Here is a 24,134-nt window from a genome sequence, read left to right as displayed (position 1 = left end):
ATGCATTTTCTTTCAAAAATATTTATTTTATTTTTTATTCTATTTTTCATTTTTTTTGTAAATGTAGCTGCATAAAAATCATAAATACTAATATTATAATTATTTTTATTATATTTTTTTATATTCCAAAAATTCCCATTTTTTATACATACATTAAATATTATGCATATTCTACGCATGCGTATAGTGCTAGCGTATGCGATTCTTATACTATATGAAAGGTATTAATATTAACACGATTTAATAACAACGTATAAAAATATAATCATAAAAAAAGCATTTTTTTTTCTATTATACATTTTTTAAATGTCATTTAAAGTTATATAATAACACATATATGTAGCATGTGCTGAAGATGATAGATTAGTTTGTATTATTATTAATAATAATATTATTACGTTGGTATTATTATATTTTATTAATGATGATAAATTAGCGTTTGACATTAAAAAATTGTATTATACTTTTTGTTTAAATTACATATTTGTATTAGGAGAAGATTGCTAGTTTGTATGTACTAGATAAAAATGGGGGAAAATAATAATATAATATAAAAAATATAGAATATGGAATAAATTTATTGTATGATAATATATAGTTTTGATATTATTCCCTTTTTAATGCTGTCAACTTAAATAATATTACATATATCTAGAAACACGGTTAAAAATAATAAAATACCATATCCATCTGTTTATGTTACCTTTATGCATGAATATAGTTTATAATGAAAATAAAGTACGCATTAAAATTGTATGATGCATAAATGTATGATTTTATTTTCCCGCATATATATGGAAGTAATTTAAAACTATAATTATACTTTGGGATAAAAACCGTGATGGTACAACCTTTTGCATTCATAATATAGGTTACCTTTTTTGTATACAAATTAGATGGATTAATATAATCCATAGGAATATATAAAATATAAATGCTATTTTTTGCCTAATAACATGGAAAGCGCTTATAATGTTTGTTTTATGAGTTACCGTGGTAATACTATAGAAAAATATGTATATAAGCATAAGCACATATAAATAAGATAAGTATAGATTGATTAATTAAATAAAATTAAATGCTCTATGAGATAAAAACCGCTTCTTGAATGCATAAGAAAATGTTATCATGTGTAGGGAATAGGCATGATGTTTGCATATTTGCAATAGTTTTATTACGGTCTTAAAAATATAAGAAATAGAAAAAAAATGCTGTAATAATGGCTAAAATTCAATTGGCACACCAAAACATAAACATTTTGAAATTTATTATCACCATTAATAATATATGTATGCATATTTATTTGAAGACTCACCTATTCCTCAAATAAATATTCCTTGAATTCATCAAGTTCAGTATATGGAAATGTCATTGAGTATATCAAAAGGCTTTTTATTTTCTCGGGATTATTAGATGGGGCTTTATAAGTTATGTTTATGGTCCAATCTCCTACATTTATATTTAACTGAAATAAAAATATAAAAAAAATAGAACAATTTATTATGGTATTTTTCATTCGTTATTATGCATCTTATATTGTGATACATCCATATTATACTTTTTGAAGAAATCTTATATTTCAATTTTGCACACAATTCATAAGATTATAAGAATGTGAGCATATTACATAATTATCCATCCATCAAATTAATGAAATATTAATGAAAATTTTAAAAAATTTAAGAAAATATAAAAAAGGATAAACCATCAAATATATAAATAATATATGAATCAAAAATAATAATTCAAGAAAAAAAATATTATAATAAAAGAATTTTATTTACGTTATTCTTTTGAGCATATCTGCTTCGTGATCGTAATTCATGGAAACTCATCTTTAAATAAAAAGAGGAGAAAAATATAATAAAAAATTTAGTTAAATGGGAATATTATAATATCCATAGTAAAGCGACACTAATGTATAAGTATTAGCGATAATGAAAATAAAAGGAATAGACTAACAAGTTTATAAAATAATGTAGAAAAAACACAAATATTCATTTATCTGTGATGAACAATAGGTGGTATACCTGATTGGACGGATTTAAAACTTTTTGTATTCCATTTATATTTTTAAGTTTTTGTAATCCTTTGAATGAAAATACCCGCTTTACACATAGTAGTAAAATTGAAATAAGTATGATGAATCGTATTCTCATTTTTATTATCTTATAGTCAGAATATTAATATAAAAATATACATTCAGTATAACTTTCACTTCACTAATTATTTCCTATATACTTTTTAATTTGCAACAATGTGTGTAAAAATATAATTAATGGTGATATAATAATATCTATAGTAATTCTTAGAATATTGATAATAATAATTGGTTAAAGAAATAAATTTTAAAATGTGTATTATCAGAAAATAAAATGTCTTAATAGTTTTGTATAATTGGAATGGAATCCCAAATATAAATTGCCCATTTATATACCTTGTTTTTTTTTCATTTTTTTTTTAACATTTCATTTGTGTATACATATATTTATAAATATAAACATTCTCATATATATGTATAAAAAAATTTCATCAAATAAATTAGTGTACATACTGTCGTGTAAATTGATGTTAGTATTTAGAAAATGCCAAAATAAGCAAAAATTAATAGATCAGTATATATATTTAAAACAATGGCGATTTCTTTTTTCCAGTTTTAATCCTCAATAATTAAAATTAGCTGGAATTGTTATCGAAATTATTATATATTTCCACCGTTGCTTATACAAAAAAATTAGAATAAATAAAGCATAAATTAATTACACATTTTACATTAATTTTTTTTAAGATTTTGTAAATTGTTTAAAGTAGCAATGCATTTATCACTACTCATAATATAAATATTTTCAAGTAACCACAAATGCAGGTATCTATACATATGTATGTCTGATGCACACACAAGTGTGATTATATTTGTATAACATTTTGAATAGAAATAAATAAACAAAACAAGGATGAATTTGATATATGATTCTAAAAAAAGTATAAAATAAATAATATATATGAAAATGTTAAACGTAGATTATACAGAAATAAATAAAAAAGGCATTCTTATATACACAAAATTAGGGAAAATACATTCACATTATGAAGAATGCTCATCATGATATATTTAATATATGTATTATTATAAATTAGCTAATAAACATATGTTAAACAATTGAATAAAATGATTATTCGTGTTATATATTTATAAGCGATATCCTACGCATACAGTTATGTAAAAACTATATAAATGAAAAAACAACTAAGAAAGTGGCAATAAACAAACGTAATGACAGTTATAACATTTATAATAATAACTTAAGCATTGGGCCTTCTATAAAGGAGGCAAATAATCTGAATCATCAACAACTATTTTATATAGGTATGAATCATAATTAGTAAAATCTTGAATATTTTTAATTAACATTTGCCCATATATTCTATTACAAGCTAATAAATAGTTTTCACTCTTTAACCAAGTAGAAACAATAATATAGCGATTTAAATCATTTATGGCATTTTTTCTTTTAATTATTTTTGTGTATAAATAACCAGGTTGCTTTTGATAAAACCTGCAAAGATCTTTGAGTTTATCTTCGAATACAGTATCTTGATTCTTATTAACCTCTAAAAATGTTAAATATGCATATTTATTTTGCTTAAAAATTGGAAAAAATTCATAAACAGTATCAATGTCTGGATTTGTAAAACTATACGTGAATGCTCCGCCAATGAGAAAGCAAACGAATCTATTATACGTACGTATTCGAAAAGCATTATCAAATATTTTTCCTATCATTTTTTCTTTGTTCGTCGTTTTATCAGTTTATTAATCTATTATTTGCCACTAGTTATCTTTATTATTTTGTTTATTTGGTCGGTTTTCTTTCGTTCAGATTAGGTAACAACATGATATTTTCAAAAATTGGCAAAATATAAATTATCGTCTGAAAATTGACTTATTAATCTATAAATATATTTACATTATAAATATATACATGTATGCATTTTTTCTATATGATTTATTTGACTTCACTAAAAGAATTTCCCTATTTTTTTATTTATTCTTATAGCTATAGGTCTGTGGTCAATGTGTTGTTTTTATATTAATGATATAAATTATGTATTATACTTGAATATATAATTTTATTTATATTATTAACAAAATGAATGAAATTATTCTTAGTTTTACAAATAAACTATAAAAAAATATAAAATATGTTTAGTAGGCGATAAATATAAGCTATCAGCATCCCCAAACTACATACATGCGTGTATATATAAATATTAAAAGGAGAAAAAAATAAATAAAAGGAATGATTAAAAAAAACAAATAAATTATAATAAATATACAAAATTTACATCATTTCAATACTAAGAATTAAAATTTAAACATATATTATAAAGGTTTGTTAAGTGTAAAATTTATGGGGGAAAAGAGAACGTGGGCTCTGAAATATATTTGCCAATTTTCGCAATATATATAATAATTTTAATATTCTTATTATGTATATATTACACTTATAAATATACGAAGACGATCAACTATATTATTACATTTATTTTAACTGATAAATAACTAATTTTTCAGTAACTATATATTTTTTATTTGTTTATTATTTTATTTTCCTTCAATATATTCCGAAAATTTTGCATTATAAATATTTGTAACTTTTTTGAAAATATGAATTTTATCTACAAGCACAATTCTCATGTTAATTTCGGTGTATGTTAATATATAAAATGCATAATAAAGAAATATAACCAGTGAGAGTAAATATACGTATAGAAAGAGGGAAATTAAATTTTACGCAAAAATAAATATGGTTATACTTGAATAATTACGTTAAAAGGGTCCATAAATTTAAATGAAGGAGGGGGGAAAAATGAATTCCAGTAAGAATCTTATATAATATAAAAAAAGGCAAACCACATACGTATATATGTATAGTATATTCATAAATGATATGACTAACAAACTTAAATTTTTATTTGTATAGAATTTAGCTTCCCCATCAGGAACAATATATTTAAAAGGTTTTTACCGAGCAAGTCCAAAAATAATTATTTATATTTGAATTTAAAAAAAAAATTTACAACCCAAAATTCTGATGAAATGTAAATAATCGAACGAAAAAATACAAACATGTGCATGCGTATATCATACTTGTGCTTTATTTTTTTTACAATATTATTAATTATTTTTACAAATTATTTTATTTATTCATTTTACATTTTTTTAAGTAATGTGACATTTTTAAATCACGACAACCATGAAACAACAGTTAAAGCACAAGTAGGAGATAGTATATTAAAGGTCGCCCATGAAAATAATATTAATATAGAAGGTACAATAATATAGTTATTCCTTATATAGTCTACGCACCTGCATACAAATATATCCCCTATTCATAACTTATTAACTTTCTTTCCTTTACAAAGGCGCCTGTGAAGGTTTTTGCGCATGCTCAACTTGTCATGTAATAATTGATAACCAGTTTTATGAACTTTTACCAGAAGCCCAAGATAATGAACTTGACATGCTAGAATTAGCTCCGTGTATAACTGAAACGTAATATATCATATTATATGAAATTTTTTTTTTACCAACATATAACTATGTATATACGTTTACTATGCTGCTACATTTATTTTTATGACCAAGTTGCAGATTTATACAATAATCGTATATATGGATTCATTTTTTTTTAGTTCTAGATTAGGTTGCCAAGTTAAACTTACTAAAGAATTAGATGGAATGAAAATAAAACTCCCACCGATGACTCGAAATTTTTATGTAGATGGTTATGTTCCTACACCACACTAATTTGTTTTTTATTATTATTTTTAAGAATTGTTTCTGAAAATAAATAATATATGCACATACACATTTATGTGTTTTAATTATTGAGCCATAACGTGCGTCTATTTATTTATAAAAGGTAAAACAAAAAAATGACAAAAATAATACACAAAACACAATATGAAAATATATGAAATTATATATGTATCCCTATAAGTTGGAGCGTGTGCATGTATTTATATAAACTTATTATTTTTTAAAAATATAATAAAACATTTTTCCCATATCTTTCTTCAAACTTATTGGTAATAATGTAAAATTTTTTATCGTAGAAACTTCTTTAAACTATATTTGCTTTAATGTAAAATTATTATTTAAAAGAAAAATATTAAAAATGGTTTAATATGAGAAAATATACAATTTTTCTTTGGGTCAAAAAACGGAAATAAATATATGCAATATTAAAGCTATTATTCAATTATTATAATTTCTATATTTTTTTTATTTATTATGGTTACTTCTTTTCCTTTTGGGAACGATTTTGTTTCTCCTTGAGCTTATAAAAAAGAACAAAATTATATCGTATATCTATAGCTTGTCTAGCAATGTAATTATGTTAATTTATGGGCATAAATGCTTATACATTAACTATTAAATTAATACAAAACTGAAAGATATATAAATTTTTTAATTTTATACTCGATGGATTTTAGAAAAGGCGACATCTATGTCCTCTTCATTTGCCAAAAATATTTCCTCTGAATTGTCTAATTCATTTATATCATCGTTCTTAAAAAAAATGAAATAAAATATAAATTTCGGTTAAAAAAGTGAATAAAATTTTGCATAAAAATTGTCTCTTCAATTTTTTTATTGTTTTCTCTTTTTTTACTAGTATAGATCTTTCCAAATCATCTAAATAGGTCCAATTTTCCAAAAAAATGAAAAAAAAAAAATAAACAGATAATTATAGAATGAACACAATTACTCTGAAATTATTTAGAAAATAAAAATAAAAAACCTGTGTCCATGCTATTAATAATTATATAAGGTACAGGGTTCATATAATTCATTTCATTTTCATAATCTTGATCTGATGATAAATATAACGAATCATCGTAATCGTCCTTATCCGGGAATTTTATTTCAAGATCAAGTCTCTTATTATATTCATTCTCTGGCAATAAAATAATAATAGTTTGTGCATAAAAAAACATTTTAGAATTATTATGATGAATATAAATATTTATTATGTGAATATCCATTTGTATGTTATATAACTTTTAAAAAAATAGTTTCGTATTCTCTAAGATGGTTTTAATTAGTTTTTTTTTAAATAAACCTGATTGGTGCACGTTTTTTTCACCACGCACATCGAATAATATATTTTCTAATTCTGTTAATATAGCTTTTGAATTTTCATGAATATTTGACAATTTATCATATGAGCATAATACACTAGAACAGTTATATAAAGCATCGCTGTTTTGAATTTTGACAGAACCACTTATATTAAGAAATGAGCAAGAACATATAAACAGAAGAATAATTTTTATTCTAATCATTTTGGCATGGATAAATAATTTATGACAAAAAATATATATTTTATATAGGCAGAACAAACAATTAACACCTTTTATGCTATCTCATACTACTATGTATGCATATGCATGTATACATACACGTTGATATCAATATGTTGACAAAGAGTAACAAAATCCAAAAAAATATTTTGTAGAATAATATATATTTCCAAAATATTAAAACAAGGAATTTTATCTATTTATTACATATACTTATTTTTATAAAGATATAAAATGACCAAAGCTCATATCATATACTAAGGTTAATATATATGTATGTATTTTTCAGAAACAATGCAATTTACCACAGCTTAAAAATGAAAATGCCTTAAAATGAATATGCAGGTGTATCTACACATTCATATAATAATAAAAGTGTTTGTTTACTTTAATTTATGTATTATATATAAAACTTAATTAATATATATGAGATCATAAGATTTTATTTGTATTATATAATATTATTGTTAACAATTAAAATACTCATCATATATAATAATGGTATATTGTAGTCAATTTTGTTAAATATAATGGGGACAGACCAAAAAAACATTCATTTATATTATTTAATCTTTTGGGCATTGTTGCCATTTTTAGACAATAAGATTATATGTTTATCATTTTCCCCCCAATGGAAAAATGCTCATATATGCGTAGAGTTCGACTATTAAACATGTTTTGAAAAGTATAAAATAAATTATATATATGCATGTGCATATGCGCATTTTAATAATAGTATACATAAAATTTAAAATTCCTAAAAAAAAATTTTCCTTCCAATTTTTTTTTTTTTTAATTTGTGAATATAATATGATAAAAATTATTACCAAACTTGTAAAATAATATGTAAACAGTTTTTGGTAGTTAGCTTAAGGATCTTGTGATGAGAAAATACACTAAGTATTTTAATTTTATTTATGAAAGGCACAAAAAAAAATTTTATATGTGCAATATTTTTTCGTTCTTTTTTCTATGTTTATTTTTTGTTTTTATAAATTAAGAACATTGAATATTAAATTTTAAACTTTAATTAAAAAAAATAGTGGAAAATTTTAGTAAAAATTGTAAGCACGTAACTATTTGAGTACCCTTCATTATAGCTATATTTTTTTTAAAGCCAAAGTATGCGCGTATCCAATTGGATAATCATTTATTAATTTTTAGTTTTTTTTTATATATTATATAGTCATTAAATCCATTTTTTTAATTTATATAATAAATAAGGGCGAATATAGAAGTAGCACGATTTCCTGTATGATTGAATATTTTTCTATATTTATATATTTTTTTTTTTTCAAAGTTTCCTCTTTCTGGATTTTTATTTATTCGGTTATTCGTTTGGGTTGTATTGTGAGTCATTTAGTTATTTTATTGCGTATTTATATTTTCACGTTTTATTCGTCCTTTTTTTAAAATAATGGAAACAAACACAAGCATTGATAATCGAAGTAAAGATAATATAAAAGATAGTTTAAACTCAAAAATATTGGAGAGTAATAAATATGATGAAAATATAGTTAAGTATAATAAAAATTCATTAATATTAAGTAGACAATTCTATGGGATAATTGGGGGAATAACTGCTGGAATTTTGGGACTTCAAGGCATAAAAGGGTTTCTCTTTTTTTCAGTATTTACATTAATAGGAACATTAATGACATTTTTTCATATTAAGAATAATTATAAATCATTTTTTTCTAGTAAATCATGCATATTTCTGAGTGATTTTTTTAGTGGACTTATAGTAAGCATAACATATTTTTTCATGGCGTATATAATAAATGATAATGTGCTGATATGACTATATTGATGCATGTATAATGGTTAATTTATTTTTTCGTTTATTTCTGTAATATGCTTTTCTTTTTTTTTCCTTCCCCTTTTCAGTCTTTTATTTTATTTTGGACCCTATCCTATGACATAATATACATTTTTTAAATGTGCACATTTTGGGAGCACATCAATTTATATTTTTTACAACATCCTACAATTTCCACATTTTTATTATTATTGCACAGTTTGATCATATATATTTTTTTTTATGTTTAATCACCAAAATATAATAATATGGAACTGAATATAAAATTACATGAAGAATATTTTTTAAAGAGCATAAAAGAAAAATTAGAATCTAAATCTAAAAGGGATCATGTATCGGATAAATATGAATCAATTTTGATTAATGGAGTTTTTTGGGTTCTTAGTGGAATTTTAATAATGAACAAAGGAAAAAATAGTTTGAGTGATATATTAGAAAAAAATATAATAGATATGTTATATTTATTGGTAATGCAATCTTTGCAAAAAAAAAAAATTAAGGAAGATATTATTTATAATTATAAAAAGAAAAATAAAATTTTATCAGATAAAGATATAAATGAAGTAATGAAAATAGTAAAACAAAAATATTATGATGATGTAATTAATATAAAGATAGACAATGAAGGGACAAGCATATCAGTGGAGAATATTTCTCATTATAATGATAAAACTTATGAAAATATAAATCGAATAGAATTCCCTAAAAATGAGGGACAGAAAATTAATATAACATTTAATACTAACGAAAATATAACTAATGATTTATTGATAAACAATATGAGAGAGATTGATAAGGTTGAAAAAAAGGATCTTAATTTATCCCAAAATTCTACACATTTATGTGGGTTGAAAAGTAATAAAAAAATGAAAAAAAAATTCATTGTATGCGGTTTTAGTCCATGTAATAAAAAATTGTTATATGAATCAAATGTGATATCTACATTAAGTGCCATTCAAATATTATTTTTAATAAATAGAACAAGTGAAAATGATATAAGCACTAAAACATTGTTAGAAATATACAATTTTATTAATTTAATGTTTGATGAAGATAAAGGATTTTATCATTTTTCTTTAAAAAGTTTCTTATTACATTTTGATGGTGACATGAGATTTGTCTTTTGCTCATTATCATCTCTATATTTTATAAATCTATTATTATCAAAAAGAAATATATATATATACATTAATAACAATACTCAAAAATGTATAAATTGGATATTAAATTGTTTTAATGTTGATGGAGGATTTTCAAAATTCCCTGGATCAGAGTCTCATGCAGGAACTACATTCTGCGCAGTTAATTCATTAAACCTTTTGAAAGATAATAATAATAGAAGTTGCTTATTTACAAACAAATGGATAAGATCCAAGTTGATAAGGTGCAACTAGCAAAAATAACTACGCATACATGTTCAAATATATATATGCACATTATTGTAAAAATTTCAACACATTTAATGGCTTAGGTAAAATTTTCCAAAGCCTTTTCAATAATCACAATATTTTAAATATTTTTTTCATTGTTCCCTTTTTCTATATATAGGTGGCTATGCGACCGATATGAAAATCAAGGTATTAATGGGCGAGTTTCTAAGAATCATGACGTTTGCTACTCTTGGTGGGTTTTGAGTAGTTTAGTAAGTCTCAAATGTAATTTAAGTAAACTTTTAAATGTAAATATATTAATAAATTTTATTTTAAAATGTCAAGATAAAGATAATGGCGGATTTTCAAGAGTTCAACAAAATAATAATTATATTAAAAAAAGTGAAAATTTCAATTATTATGATAAAGAAGATATATCCTATAAGCAATCAGACTTGTTCCATAGTTTTTTTGCAATATCGGCATTATCAATTATTTATTATAATATTCAATATTATAAAAATAAAAAAAGTGACAAATATGATATATTTGGTGATATAAAAATACCTAAGCATTTGGAAGATCAACTAATTCAGCTGAACGATGTTCATTCATCTTTTGCAATGCCTGTATATATGACAATTTAAATATACCGAAAAAAAAAAACAAAGAAATAAATTTTAATCATAATAAATGCACACAGGAATATAAATGCATGTGTATATTCCCTGTATTATATTCGCATAGTTTACTCTTATTGTTCTAATTTTATTTATTTTTCATGTTTGTTATTTCTTTTTAACATTTTATGTAACCATAATTATGTTTTTTTTGTTATAAATTTAAAACATTATTTTTATATAAGTTATTTCTTTTAACATAATTTTTATTTATAATTTCACATTTCTGGAAATTAAACAAAAATTGGTACAATCCTTCCATTGTTATAAACAACTGAAAAATGATCAAATATACATTTTTTCGTTCGTCAAAAAATTTACTTTTATCTTCTACAATTTGTTTGTTGCCTTTTTTACGCACGTAATAAATGAATATACATTGAGTCAAGATAATATAGTAAAAATGGAATATCCATATAAAATGAGATTTAAATATTTCTCGGGAAATTATAATGGAATTTTTAATTTAAGAGGATATATAAATGTATAATAATATTTTTGGAGCTTTGAGGTTATTTTTATTTATTTCATTTTTTTACTAAGATAAATGTAAATGGTGTACCAAAAGGCATGCTATAAGTATGTTTCTGTGCTTGTAAGACGTTTAAATAATAGTTCATTGAAAATAAAGTTGACTAATATGGTCATAATATTTCAAAAAATTAGAAACTAATTATTCAAATGGTTTAATATATCTATATACATATTTGTGTACTATCAATAAATGCATATTATTCGAAGGAAAATTCACAATTATTTTGCGAAGAATAAATTGGCACATATTTTGAAAAAGGATGAAATTAACTTTAATGATATACACAAAAATATATTTATTGGAAAATCGAATTATAATGGATTAGGGGTTTTTTCATTTGCTGAAATAAAAAAAAATGAGATAATTGAAGTATGCCCAACAATAAAAATAGAAAATGAAAATATTCCAAATAATTTGATTGATTATTTATTCGAAAATTCATCTGAAAATGCAAATAACGAAATTGTCCAAATTATGAATCCTTCCCAGAAAAATATAAATTATAAACTTTTCCCATTGGGTTATGGAATTTTATACAACCATTCTGATACCCCTAATGCTTTTTTTCAAATTGTTAAAAGCCCAATGAGTAATGAAAATGTATAAAAAAAAAAACATGAAAACAATATATGTCCACCGTAACAGGATTAACAATTTTATCTCTTCATTTGGAAAAGTAACTGTGTTTAACATATATAATTTTTATTTGTATTTTATTTATTGTTTATCCATTGATTTTTATTATTATAGGAAACAGTTGCTTCCAAATATATTATGATACTTCGCTCTCTGAAAAAAATTAAAAAAGATGAGGAAATTTGCATATCCTATGGGAACGCATGGTGGAAGGTAATAACTCTATTAAATTAGTGTTAATAAACAAAATACATAGCAATTTTTATATAATAAGTCCCAAAACATATTAAGAACAAATTGAAGGAATATGTGTACACCTGTTTTGTTTTTTGGGGGTGTATACAAATACTTTTTTGTTCTATGCATGTGCATATTTCTCATATGTTCACTTTGTTTATTTGAAAATATAAAAAAAGAAACAAATTATTAAGTAAATAAACTAATACACTATGTAATTCGGTACACAAATATACATATGTACATTTATTTATTACGCATTATTTGTAACTGATCAATAAATAAAACAAAAAAATAGTAATAAAACATCATATTACACAAAAAAAAGAAAAAAATAGGCAAGATAATGCAAGCCACATATATAACCCTATTTTTCATATATGTATTTTTTTTTCCATTTTAATATTCATTCATAATATTTTTGAATATTTTATACTAAGAATATAGCATTTTCTTTTTTTTTACACATCTAAAGGATAGAAAATGGAAGCCTCTTAATGAAGAAAATATCATGAGACAAGTATTTCATCCCTCTAACGAAAAATAAGTTATCTTAAAAAAATTCGTCTAATTATGGATAGAATCAGTATTGATAAAGTTATATAAACAATAACTATAGAGGCTAGGTAAAAATAATTTGGAAGAAAGTAATCGTTTATCTGAAAGTAGAAGAAAAAAAGTAAATCAAATTAATTAAAATATCGAAATGGTGTTGTTCGAATAATCCACTATTTGACGCCCATTTTTGTATCCATCTATTTTCGTATATATGCAATACCATGATATGCATTCCAAGAAAGAAAGAAGTCCACATGGAAACATAGCATTTGACACAAAAAAGAAAAATATTTCTGAAAAAGAAAAAAAAATGTAAGGAAAAACATGATAAATATTCTAAAATAATAAATGTGATAAAAATATTTGGATAAATAAACAAAATTTCAGTCAATTAACATGCATCAAACTCGTTCAAATGCATATTTGAGGATTTTCATTTTTTTTCTTTGCTTCTTACTTGAACAAAAAATTAATTAATGGATACAAGTAAAAGTTGTAAAAATCTGTTTCTTCAAAGAATTCTAAAGCTTTTATTTTTCTCAAATTGAATATATAAATAAGAAAAAGAAAAGAAAAAATCATTGGAAAAAATACATGTAAAAAAATATAAATTTGACTAAAAGGCCAATAATACCTTCCAAAGCCAATATAGCCTGAAGTTAACGGTAAACTATTTAACATAAATGTATGACCGGTTAAAAAAAAACTATATTTTAAAATTAGTGATGATAATAAATAAGAACTTGTTTCATTAATTAAAAAAAATGAAATACTTGGAATTAACTTAGCGATTTGTATTTGTATAATATCTGTTTTATCTATTATACTAGACTTATTTAATATAATATGTTTTTCTTTCTGAAGATTTAAATATATTTTTTCCTTAATTTTTGTATTTATATGCTTGCTATATTGTCTGTCTGCATTAGTATTTTCCCTAATCCAACTTATTTTAATATTATTTATATCTTCTTTTTGTTTTAAATCCACAGTATTTATAAAGTAAAAATAAAAGAATATCAATGTTGTATAAAAAAATAAAATTATACTTAAATTTGTATTACTATATATAATAAGAGAAAATTGTAGTAATGAACAAAGTATGATAAAAAACGTTACACACAACTCGTTCATTTTTTTTATAAAATTTCCAATATTTTTATTTTGTGTTTTCTCCAAAATATCACTTTTTCGTAATATAATAAATGATATAAACGAAAATGTTAACATATACATAATTAAAGGTGTCCAAAATTCTGCTGTTTTATTTATTTTAGTCAAGTAAATAATAACGAAAAAATATTGCAATGTCCATATTATTATTGTAATAAATTTTATTTTTTTTTTCAGCATTTTATTGCTCCTTCTCCTTAATAATAACATACTTAGTATATAAAAAATTGTTGGTAAAATTATGTTTAACGCAGATCTGTTTATAAACATTTTTTCCTTGTCATGTTTGAAATATTCTGATCGAAAACTAGCCATAAGGTTAACTAACAAAATAGCTAGCAACGGTATGCTCCTAACGAAAAAAAATGTATTTTATTTTTCTTCTTACATGGATATATGTAAAATGTAAATGAAAAGTTTGCACACAATATTGCATAAGATATGTGAAGATATATGATGCTGCAATTACCTGAAGAAATAAGTGGATATTCTATCATTTTGGAATATTGAAGAAAAAAATACGTAAAATATTATAAGGATATGAATATAATGTCTTTCTTTTTCTACATAGTTAAAAGATGTTTCACAAAAACTCCATATAACAGAAAATACAAAAAAAAAGTTGCTTCTTAAAATCTGTATGAATTTTATTTTTTGTAAGAAAAAATAACTTGTATTTATCATTTCATTAATTAGGTTTTTTGAAAATATGATGAATCTATGAATTAATTTTATATTGCTATTTGAATAGTCTTCAAATTTATTGGAGTTTGCTTGTTTTTGAATATTATTTTGGGGTTTGGTTTCGAAGAATGGAGCATCAGGTTTTGCTGAAATCGGATCAAGGTTTTCATTTTCTTGTATTATTGCTACTTCATTCAATTTATTCGATATTAAGATATTAAACATTATTAGCATTTTTGTATGTATAAAAATTGAAAATATATTTTGATCCCTGGATTTTTTGAAAAAAAATATATATCCAACAAACAACAGAAATAAAAATGAGAGCACCATAATATATAATTTTTGTTTGTAAAGATTTAGAAGAAATAAAATAGCGAATGCAAGGATTATAGAAAGAACAAATCTTCTACTCCCGATTGATTTATTATAATAATTTAATTTGGAAAAGAAATAATATATGCTAAAAATTATAAAAAAATATAAATTTATAAATAGACATAAAAATAAAAAAGAGTGATTTTTTAAAGTAAAAATATAATAAAAATATCTTTGACTAAGATCCATTGCTTCTCTAATTTTATTTATATATTCTATATATTTTTCTTTTTCCTTTGTTAATATTTCTTGATTGTCTATAAATTCCTTATGAGGAATGAAAAAAGAAGATTTCTCATTTTCTATTTTTTTCCACACATTTTTAATAAGATAATAGTCATCATTTTTTATAACTCCATACATTTTTTCATATTCATTTAAATATCTATTTATTTGCCACATGTTAGCATAACTCAGTTCACTAATATAATGTAGATTTAACAAATCATAGTATGCATGTGAAAATTTATTCATTTCTTTACTTTGACTTGGGTGCTCAAATTGTTTATTACTATTCTCTACATTTTTTTTAATATTTTCTTTTATATCTTTGTTAGGGTGCACATTTTTTTTTTCAGTGTTTAGTTTCTTTTCTTTTTGATATGGTACATTAGTATCACTATCAATTTCATATGCATTCGGAATAAGATCAAGAATAATATTCCCGATATTGCAAAATGGTAAGGTAGAGCCAATTAAAAATGATAAAGTACTAATTAAATTTACTTGTTTTGTATACTTAACATTATAAAAATATTTTCTTTCACGATTTAAGCTGTTTAAAGAGGAATGATATTTTCTATAACCTATTACATCATTTTTATCATCTTCTGAATTTTTATATTTTGTAATAAAATCATGATAATTAAATAAATCATCAGAAGGTCGATTTTTAGACTTTCTCTTTATATCACTATCATTTCCATAGTCAAATAAAACAAAATTTCGAGAATTTATATTTTTATCAACATTTATTAAACTTAATGGTGAATAAGCAAACAAAGAACTGTTTGTTTCACATATGCTAATTCCACCATGATCTCCTGAATCCAATTGTCCATGATCACCAAACGCTATAAATAATATATTTTTATTATTTTTTTGAGATTCATTGATTTTATTAATTATATCTTTTATAAATAGATCAAAATTTATTAAAGATTTTTTCATAGTTTCTGAATTTGGCCCTTCTATATGACCTATATGATCAACTGCTAATAAATGTAAATAAAGAAGGCCCCAATCATTTTGAGAATATTCTCGATAAAAATGATCTTTGGATTTAATATCTAGTGAATAAAAATCAAATATATTAAAGCTTTCATATACTAATTTTTTTGTTATTTTTTTTGTTAATTTTGTAATTGTATCATCACCAATAGCTGTAACATATTTTTTATTAATATATAATTGATCGATAAAATTGTCTTGTATATTATCACTGGGATTGAAATTTTCATTGATATCCATGTAATTTGATATATTTCCTACTAGTATTGATTTTAGTCGAGCTGTTGTAATCGTTGGTGGGTCTGCTTCAAATCGAAATAATCGAGTATTTTTTTTTTTTTTTTTTAAAATGTTATGTAAATTTATCATATTGTTTAAATATAATTTAATTTTGTTTTGTTCAATGAGGGTATTTATACTGCTGTTTCCATTTCCTACTTTTTTCCCACCCCCATTTTTGAGCATCATATTCGATTCCCATTCTTTATCATAATTTGGATCATAAAGTGTAAAATCAAATCTTAGTGAATCAATTAAAAGGATAACAATTTTATCATAAGGTGGATTAATGATTGAATAGACATTTTTATTCGTTTTCAAATATTCTACATATTCATTTCCAAATACCTTTTTGCTGAATACATCCAAACTTTCTGATTTATTTAAAATTCCCGCTTTTGAAAATAAAAACCCATTAATATATGAAAGTAAAATCAAGACATTTATTAATAAGATCGAGAAAAAAATTATCACATGATTTGTTAAAACATGGCCAAATGATGTAGATTTCCCCCCCTCTTTCATTTTGTATTTTATTTTATAATAATCAATATTGTTTCTAACATCGTTTAATTATTCTGTTTAAATTTGATTTCTTTTATATTTCGTCATACGCTATGTGTGTGAGTGGTGATATTATATACTTAGGTGAAAAAAACAATTAAGAACAATAATGTGTATATCCATGCATTTGAATATAACGAGTATGCAGCTTGAATGTGTTTAAATTTCCCAATAAAATAAACAAAAAAAATGATTTAATCTGAATGTAATGCAAGCATTAAAGGGAATAAACTATGCTAGTCATAAGGATATTTTTTTCTTTATGCATATAGAAAGAAAATAGCTCATTTTTTTAATTTTTTCATAAAATATATGCATATAATACTATAAAATATATTTATATATACGTGCATGTTATAATAATTTTAGTATTTTACAATTTTTGTGTATTGTACTTGATTAGTGATGGTATATACTGAAAACAAAATTGCTTTTATAATTGTATTTTTAAAATAATAAAAATAGATGATTGTATATGATAGTTATGTTCATGTGTTTATTTACGCATATACATTTTTTGTAAACATAAAAATAAAATAGATAAGTCAGTAAATTTAATAAATAAATAAATAAATAAATAAATATATATATATATATATATAAATAAGCAGTTCACAAAAGTTCGCCAAATAAATATAATAGAAAAAAATAGTGAAATAAAAACTTTGAAGAGAGATAGAAAAAAATAAGATTATTGTTCTTTGTAAACGATGATAAAAAAATGTGGGCCTAAAATAAGCTGCACAAAATTAATAGATTTTACACAATACACTGTAAAATATACACCTAATGGTTATTAAAACAGAAAAGGCACAATTCCTTCAAAATATAATAAATAAAAACTAATCTAAGTAGAAATAAGTAGAAAAATGTTCAAGTTTCGAGAAATAAAAAAGGGGTGGAATGAATTAGGAAAAACCGCAAAACTAGTTTATGGATGTTTTTTTTTCAACATCGTTTTACTTGTTGGTATAACAACTAGAAGACATATGGCAAATAAAAAAGCTGTATATTATTACACTGATAAAATAATTGATTCAAATAGTGAAAACGATGATTGGAAGTGTTATAATGTCGCAAAGCAATACCGTTATGAATGTGCCTACATGAATGAGTACGAAAAAATATGCCATAACCAAATGCTTGCATATACTCATATATAAATGCATATTTCATTTATTTAAGCGCGTCCTATCTATATGCATACCTTTTCATGAAAATAAAAACTATCCATATATTACCCACAAATAATATGAATATAATATTAATGCTTTTCATTTTTTTGATACATTTTTAGAGAAATGGAACAAGTAGATATATGCCGAAAATTACAAAATGAATTAGAACTATGTAGAGACGATTTATATAAATACATAAAGAACGATACACCAGCAATGAAAAGCATCCCTTATATTGTAAACAAACCAGGATGGATAAAAGAACCATCGTGGTTTCAAAATATTAAAAAATAAAAAGTTAATTGATTTTCTGTTTGATCATATATATAATGTGTTTATATTTAATAAGTCATATAAATTTACTAATTTACATATGGCCATATTTTTTTAATCATAATAGAAAGAGATGAATCATGTGTGCTTATCTGGTAAGATGTTATATATCATTTGATTTCCCTCTTTTTCTCTATAGAATGTGAATATGCATATATTATTATAATATTTTTTTTTTTTATTTTTCATTTCTTTATTCCTTCCGTAAAAGATAAGTAAATTATATTTAATATTTTTCAATTATATGAGTTGAAGAGAATAAAAAATAGTTTTTGCCTTTTAATCTTTCATTATTAATATTATGTCCAATTAAATTGATTAATTTGTTTTATTTATAGAATTTATAATATTCTTTATAATTAAAAGTTTTTCGTAGTGTGTTGAATGTTTTTTCTCATACATAAAAACTTTACATTCTTTTAAAATGTATTTTTTCAATAATATATATAACATATATTTGTAAATTATATATTATAGATATATACGTATTTTTTATACGGTGATAGGCTCAGAGAATAGTAATGTGCCTTTTTGTGGAATCGTATATATAAGCTGTTGCACCTTTTGGAAAAAATATTAAATAAAAAAAAACGCTAATATTATGTATGTATCATATAAGCACATACTTATTATATATATATATATATTTTATGAAATATTTATGAAAAATGTTAAGGATGATATAATAAATAGGATATTAATAACTTGAATATGTAAACGCAAATTAAAATAATTTATGTCATTATATATATAATGCATTTTTTATGCAATTTAATATTTTTCAATTCATTGAAATATACATTTTTTTTCTATAACATTTTTCATGTTACAAAATAAATTGTTCCATTTTTTAGATCTATTGCAATTATTATATATGATTTACTTTTCAAAAAAAAAGCTAACGTTTCTCACTTATGTTCGTGCCACAGGTAAATATTACCACGAACAAATATAATTTTTATAGGTATACATAAATATTATGTACATATTTATATATTGTAAAAATATATAATGTATACACGATATGCCTTTATATAAATTCGCGGTGTGTCCCTTGAGAATTTTCAATTTTGTTCATTTTATTTGCATTTATTCTGTTTTTTATTTGCCGAACATCGTTATTTTCTTTATTCTATGTTTTTAATAATTAAAAAGAAATATGTATCTTTAAGAAATATATTATCCCCTTATGTCAATATTAGAATCAAAGAAGAAATATTTTGTATATGAATATATGAAATGAAGCTGTTTCAAATGATAAAAAATATTTATAGAAAAAATAAAAAAATAATAATGATAATAAAATAATAAAATAAGAAAAAAAATTAAAAAATACGAAAAAACGAAATAGCTAGGAATTATTATCACGTTTCTTTAAAAAGGGACAAGCATAATAATAAACGACATAGTGAGAAAAGGGGTAATAAAAGTGAAGGTGGGTAATATATATTGTATGTATATAGACGTTCCTTTTTCATATACAATTTAATTAAATGAAAAAATGAAAAAAGAAATAACTTTCAATGTATGCTACGGAGAGGAGGAGAAGAAAAATGTAATGGGATTACTCGTGGAAAATAATTTTGATGAAGTTTATGAGCCCCTAACTAGTGAAAGTTTGATGTTTTTTTTACCATTAAATGGGTTATATGTAATAGATTATCAATTACATTTTTTTAAATATAATGATATCAAAAAAATATATATTGTTGTAACACATCATGAAAATGAATTGCAAAGTTATGTTGAGAAATTTCAGAAAAGTAAAAGAAAATACAATGATTTAGATATAGAAATAATTAAAATGAACAAAAAGACAAAAAGCTTAGGAGATGTTTTAAGAGATTTTAAAAAATGTAAAGACGTATATGATGATATATTATTATTACTTTCTGATACTATACCTATATCAAATATAAAGGAAATAATTAAAGCTCATTTTATAAATAAAGAAAAATGCAAAAATCAAATTATGACGCTTTTACTAACTCATGGCACAAATGATAATATGAAAAATCAGGATGAAGAATTTGTAATTGCTTATGACAATTTTACACTTAAACTGTTATTATTTGAATATATAAAAAATAAAAATTATATAAGCATAACCAATGAGATATTTGATCAAGTAAATCATAATAGCAAAAATATAAAATCAAAGAAAAAAGAAAATAAACCATTTACTCAAGTAAACAATAAAAAAGAAACAGCTGTAGGAGAACGCTCGATTTTTTCTATCCTTAGTTCTTCAGTTAGTTCTATTATTATATCTTGTGATGTGCTCATACCAAATATATATATTATAACCCCTGATGTTTTAAAACTATTTGAAGATAATTTTGATTATCAATGTATTCGTAAAGATTTAATTTATAATATATTAAAACAAGAAATAAAAATTGAAGAAATATATGTACACGAATTAAATGATGATCATAATTATACTGAATGCAACCAAATGATTGTTACTTTATTTGATTTTCGAATTTATTACAATTTTTATAAAACATTAATAGAAAAAAATATTCATCCATTTTTATCTAAAGCACATCATCTTTTACCTGATATGCCTCAATTAATTTATACCGAGCCAGGATTTTATAGGTCCAAAAATTCATTATTTGGTGATGATTGTAAAATCTTCAAATCAAGTTCTATTGAAAAATTTTCAGAAATCATGAATGATACAACTATTGAAAATTCGGTCATATGTAAAAATTGTAAAATTCATAAAAATGTTACAATTGTAAATAGTATTATCGGAAAAAATACTACTATAAAAAGTAACGTAGTTATATTAAATTCTTTTGTTAGTGAAAATGTAATCATTAATAAAAATGTGTATATTGATGAGGGCTGTATTATTGGAAAAAATATGAATATCCCGGAGGGACTAAGGATTAAAAAATATACCAGACTTAGCAGTTACAAATATGAAATGGCTAAAGCGAAACTTGCTGAAGCAAGCAAGCATGAGGTTGAGGACGCGAAAAGGAAAGAAACTAAGGAAGAGATAAAAGAAATTGAAGAAGAAATAAAAGATGAGGTTAAAGAGACTAAGGAAGAAACAAAGGAAGAGCTGATAACAGTAAATGCGAAGGAGGATGTTGAAGAAAGCAAGGTTGAAAGTGTGAAGGAGAAATATGAAGAGGCGAGAGTTGAAGAAGCGACGGTTGATGTTGAGGAGGAAAAGACGAGGGAGGAAGAAGAATTCAACATAGAAAACTATATAGTTAAAACAAAATATTCTGATGAAAAATTAAGATCGTTTTTTTTCTATACTCATAATCATGAAGATGGTAAAAAGTTAAAAACATTTAGTTCGTTAGAATATGACTCAGACGAAGAAATTGAAAGCAGCTCAGATTATTCTGGGGATAAGGAACATGATGCACTATGTTGCAGCGATGAAAATGATAACGAATCTGAAACACATGATAATAATAATTTTGGAATTGAATATGATAATTCAAATGAAAAATCCATAGAAAGTGAAAAAGCTACTTTTAATAATGAAATATCATTATTATGTAAAGAAGCTTTTGAAAAGCCTCAATTTATGAATCATAAAATATTAGAAATGAAAAGTTTTCGTCTTTCACAGAATTATACAGATTTAGATGTAATCATATCATTTTTTCCAATTTTTTGGCAATTTATAAATAATCTGGAATTTGAAAAAGATACATGGATTGATAAATTTGACGATACTAAATTAGATTTACTTTTTTCTTCATTTTTAATAGATGAACCAATATATTATGAAACTATTTATGATTTAATTCTCGAGTTTTCAAAGAAAACATATTTAGATAATAATGTCAAAAATAACATACATGGGCCCAGCCGACTTTGTAACACTTTTGAGTACATATACCATTCAGACATTTTTGAGTTTAACCACTTTAATAAGTAATAATTAATTTGAAACACAAAAAACAAAAAGACACAAATGATGAGTTGTGTGAATATGCTTATATTTTTACGAATTAAAATATATATTCATGATTATTATGAGAAAATACATGTATACATATACGTGCTAATTTTTCATCTCTTTATATGATACCATGTTATATTATTTTGAATTTTTTTTTTGCAGATGGATTAATAACCGAGGAAATGACGATTATTTGATAGGCAACAAACGGCTAAAAGCTTTCGCTGAATGGGTTTCAGGGGAGTAGCTATTTTTATAGCTAGAAATGGCTTAAAGTTTTTTATGTCAATATATGCTAATATATTTTTTCGTTATTTATTGATTTTCCCTGTTTAATCATGTTTTACGTTTCCTCACATAAATATATATAACTATTGGATTATATTAATTTGTTTTTAATATCCAATGTTTATTTATTTTATAAATGTCCATAAAACGGTATTTACTCCTTCGACGTGAATATGCATATTCTATGCATACACGTTTGCATTTCATCGTTGTATATCATTTAAAATAAATTTGTGCATTTACTGCACTTAAATATATATGTTATTAATTTTATTTATTTTTTTGGTTAAATGAAAGCCATTCTGTAAATTATTTTATTATATTCTATAACATTTTTAATGAATTTATAAAATAATGCTTAAAAATAATTTATCATTAAAAAAAAATGAAATACTGTTTTAAATATAATTATAATATTAATTATACATACTATGAGATTTGCTCAGAATATTAAGAAAATTGTAGTTGTGCATTTTTTTGGTGATGTTATTTTTGTATAAGGACGGATTTTCGAAACCGATAAAAAAAATATACACTACAAAAATGCTATATATATGAATGGAATAAATTATTTTTCATTTTCTAAAATATGAGTAAATATCTTTCTATATAATTAAAGCAATCACAAAGTGTTACAAACAGTGCACATTTTTGAGCGCACGTTATTATACATGCCTTTGATGCTGCATTTTACAAAAGTATATATATATATATATTATAGGATTAAAATTGGGAACAAATTTAATGATTGCCTATTGCTAGTTTATTAGCATCATTTTTATATTCACCAATTTACTTAGTTGTTAGCATATAAACTTTCTTGCCTTTGTAGGTCAAACAAAATTCATATAATTTATATATATGCATAGCAGTTGCAATTG

The 24,134-nt window shown here is 22.8% G+C and overlaps 10 protein-coding genes across 10 annotated transcripts; 6 read left to right on the top strand and 4 right to left on the bottom strand.

Moving 5' to 3' along the window:
* Positions 1-1,315: 1,315 nt before the first annotated feature.
* On the bottom strand, positions 1,316-2,159 carry PBANKA_1430600 (conserved Plasmodium protein, unknown function; the record flags this gene model as incomplete). The annotated part of the gene is made up of 3 exons (XM_034567655.1): positions 1,316-1,465; positions 1,785-1,835; positions 2,031-2,159. The coding sequence occupies 3 exons, from the start codon at positions 2,157-2,159 to the stop codon at positions 1,316-1,318; spliced, it is 330 nt and encodes a 109-aa protein (XP_034424130.1).
* A 1,160-nt stretch (positions 2,160-3,319) lies between these two features.
* Positions 3,320-3,784, bottom strand: PBANKA_1430500 (conserved protein, unknown function; the record flags this gene model as incomplete). The annotated part of the gene is made up of 1 exon (XM_034567654.1): positions 3,320-3,784. One exon carries the CDS (start codon positions 3,782-3,784, stop codon positions 3,320-3,322), a length of 465 nt encoding a protein of 154 aa, XP_034424129.1.
* Positions 3,785-4,871: 1,087 nt separating this feature from the next.
* On the top strand, positions 4,872-5,812 carry PBANKA_1430400 (adrenodoxin-type ferredoxin, putative; the record flags this gene model as incomplete). The annotated part of the gene is made up of 5 exons (XM_034567653.1): positions 4,872-4,881; positions 4,986-5,103; positions 5,230-5,333; positions 5,428-5,557; positions 5,698-5,812. 5 exons carry the CDS (start codon positions 4,872-4,874, stop codon positions 5,810-5,812), a joined length of 477 nt encoding a protein of 158 aa, XP_034424128.1.
* A 299-nt stretch (positions 5,813-6,111) lies between these two features.
* On the bottom strand, positions 6,112-7,353 carry PBANKA_1430300 (conserved Plasmodium protein, unknown function; the record flags this gene model as incomplete). The annotated part of the gene is made up of 6 exons (XM_034567651.1): positions 6,112-6,142; positions 6,307-6,344; positions 6,488-6,577; positions 6,681-6,703; positions 6,810-6,965; positions 7,131-7,353. The coding sequence occupies 6 exons, from the start codon at positions 7,351-7,353 to the stop codon at positions 6,112-6,114; spliced, it is 561 nt and encodes a 186-aa protein (XP_034424127.1).
* Positions 7,354-8,788: 1,435 nt separating this feature from the next.
* PBANKA_1430200 (ER membrane protein complex subunit 6, putative) lies at positions 8,789-9,309 on the top strand (the record flags this gene model as incomplete). The annotated part of the gene is made up of 2 exons (XM_034567650.1): positions 8,789-9,115; positions 9,259-9,309. 2 exons carry the CDS (start codon positions 8,789-8,791, stop codon positions 9,307-9,309), a joined length of 378 nt encoding a protein of 125 aa, XP_034424126.1.
* A 129-nt stretch (positions 9,310-9,438) lies between these two features.
* PBANKA_1430100 (geranylgeranyl transferase type-2 subunit beta, putative) lies at positions 9,439-11,207 on the top strand (the record flags this gene model as incomplete). The annotated part of the gene is made up of 2 exons (XM_034567649.1): positions 9,439-10,574; positions 10,739-11,207. The coding sequence occupies 2 exons, from the start codon at positions 9,439-9,441 to the stop codon at positions 11,205-11,207; spliced, it is 1,605 nt and encodes a 534-aa protein (XP_034424125.1).
* A 757-nt stretch (positions 11,208-11,964) lies between these two features.
* PBANKA_1430000 (histone-lysine N-methyltransferase, putative) lies at positions 11,965-12,645 on the top strand (the record flags this gene model as incomplete). Its single annotated transcript, XM_034567648.1, has 2 exons — positions 11,965-12,375; positions 12,526-12,645. The coding sequence occupies 2 exons, from the start codon at positions 11,965-11,967 to the stop codon at positions 12,643-12,645; spliced, it is 531 nt and encodes a 176-aa protein (XP_034424124.1).
* A 551-nt stretch (positions 12,646-13,196) lies between these two features.
* On the bottom strand, positions 13,197-17,475 carry PBANKA_1429900 (GPI ethanolamine phosphate transferase 3, putative; the record flags this gene model as incomplete). Its single annotated transcript, XM_034567647.1, has 4 exons — positions 13,197-13,307; positions 13,427-13,499; positions 13,664-14,731; positions 14,849-17,475. The coding sequence occupies 4 exons, from the start codon at positions 17,473-17,475 to the stop codon at positions 13,197-13,199; spliced, it is 3,879 nt and encodes a 1,292-aa protein (XP_034424123.1).
* A 908-nt stretch (positions 17,476-18,383) lies between these two features.
* PBANKA_1429800 (conserved protein, unknown function) lies at positions 18,384-18,986 on the top strand (the record flags this gene model as incomplete). The annotated part of the gene is made up of 2 exons (XM_034567646.1): positions 18,384-18,628; positions 18,812-18,986. The coding sequence occupies 2 exons, from the start codon at positions 18,384-18,386 to the stop codon at positions 18,984-18,986; spliced, it is 420 nt and encodes a 139-aa protein (XP_034424122.1).
* Positions 18,987-20,526: 1,540 nt separating this feature from the next.
* PBANKA_1429700 (conserved Plasmodium protein, unknown function) lies at positions 20,527-23,212 on the top strand (the record flags this gene model as incomplete). The annotated part of the gene is made up of 2 exons (XM_034567645.1): positions 20,527-22,937; positions 23,128-23,212. The coding sequence occupies 2 exons, from the start codon at positions 20,527-20,529 to the stop codon at positions 23,210-23,212; spliced, it is 2,496 nt and encodes an 831-aa protein (XP_034424121.1).
* Between the last annotated feature and the right edge of the window lie 922 nt (positions 23,213-24,134).

This window comes from Plasmodium berghei (assembly GCF_900002375.2).
Source record: "Plasmodium berghei ANKA genome assembly, chromosome: 14".
Lineage (NCBI taxonomy): Eukaryota > Apicomplexa > Aconoidasida > Haemosporida > Plasmodiidae > Plasmodium > Plasmodium berghei.
The sequence above is the reverse complement of the archived record's forward strand: the minus strand, read 5'-3'. Positions and strand labels throughout refer to the sequence as shown.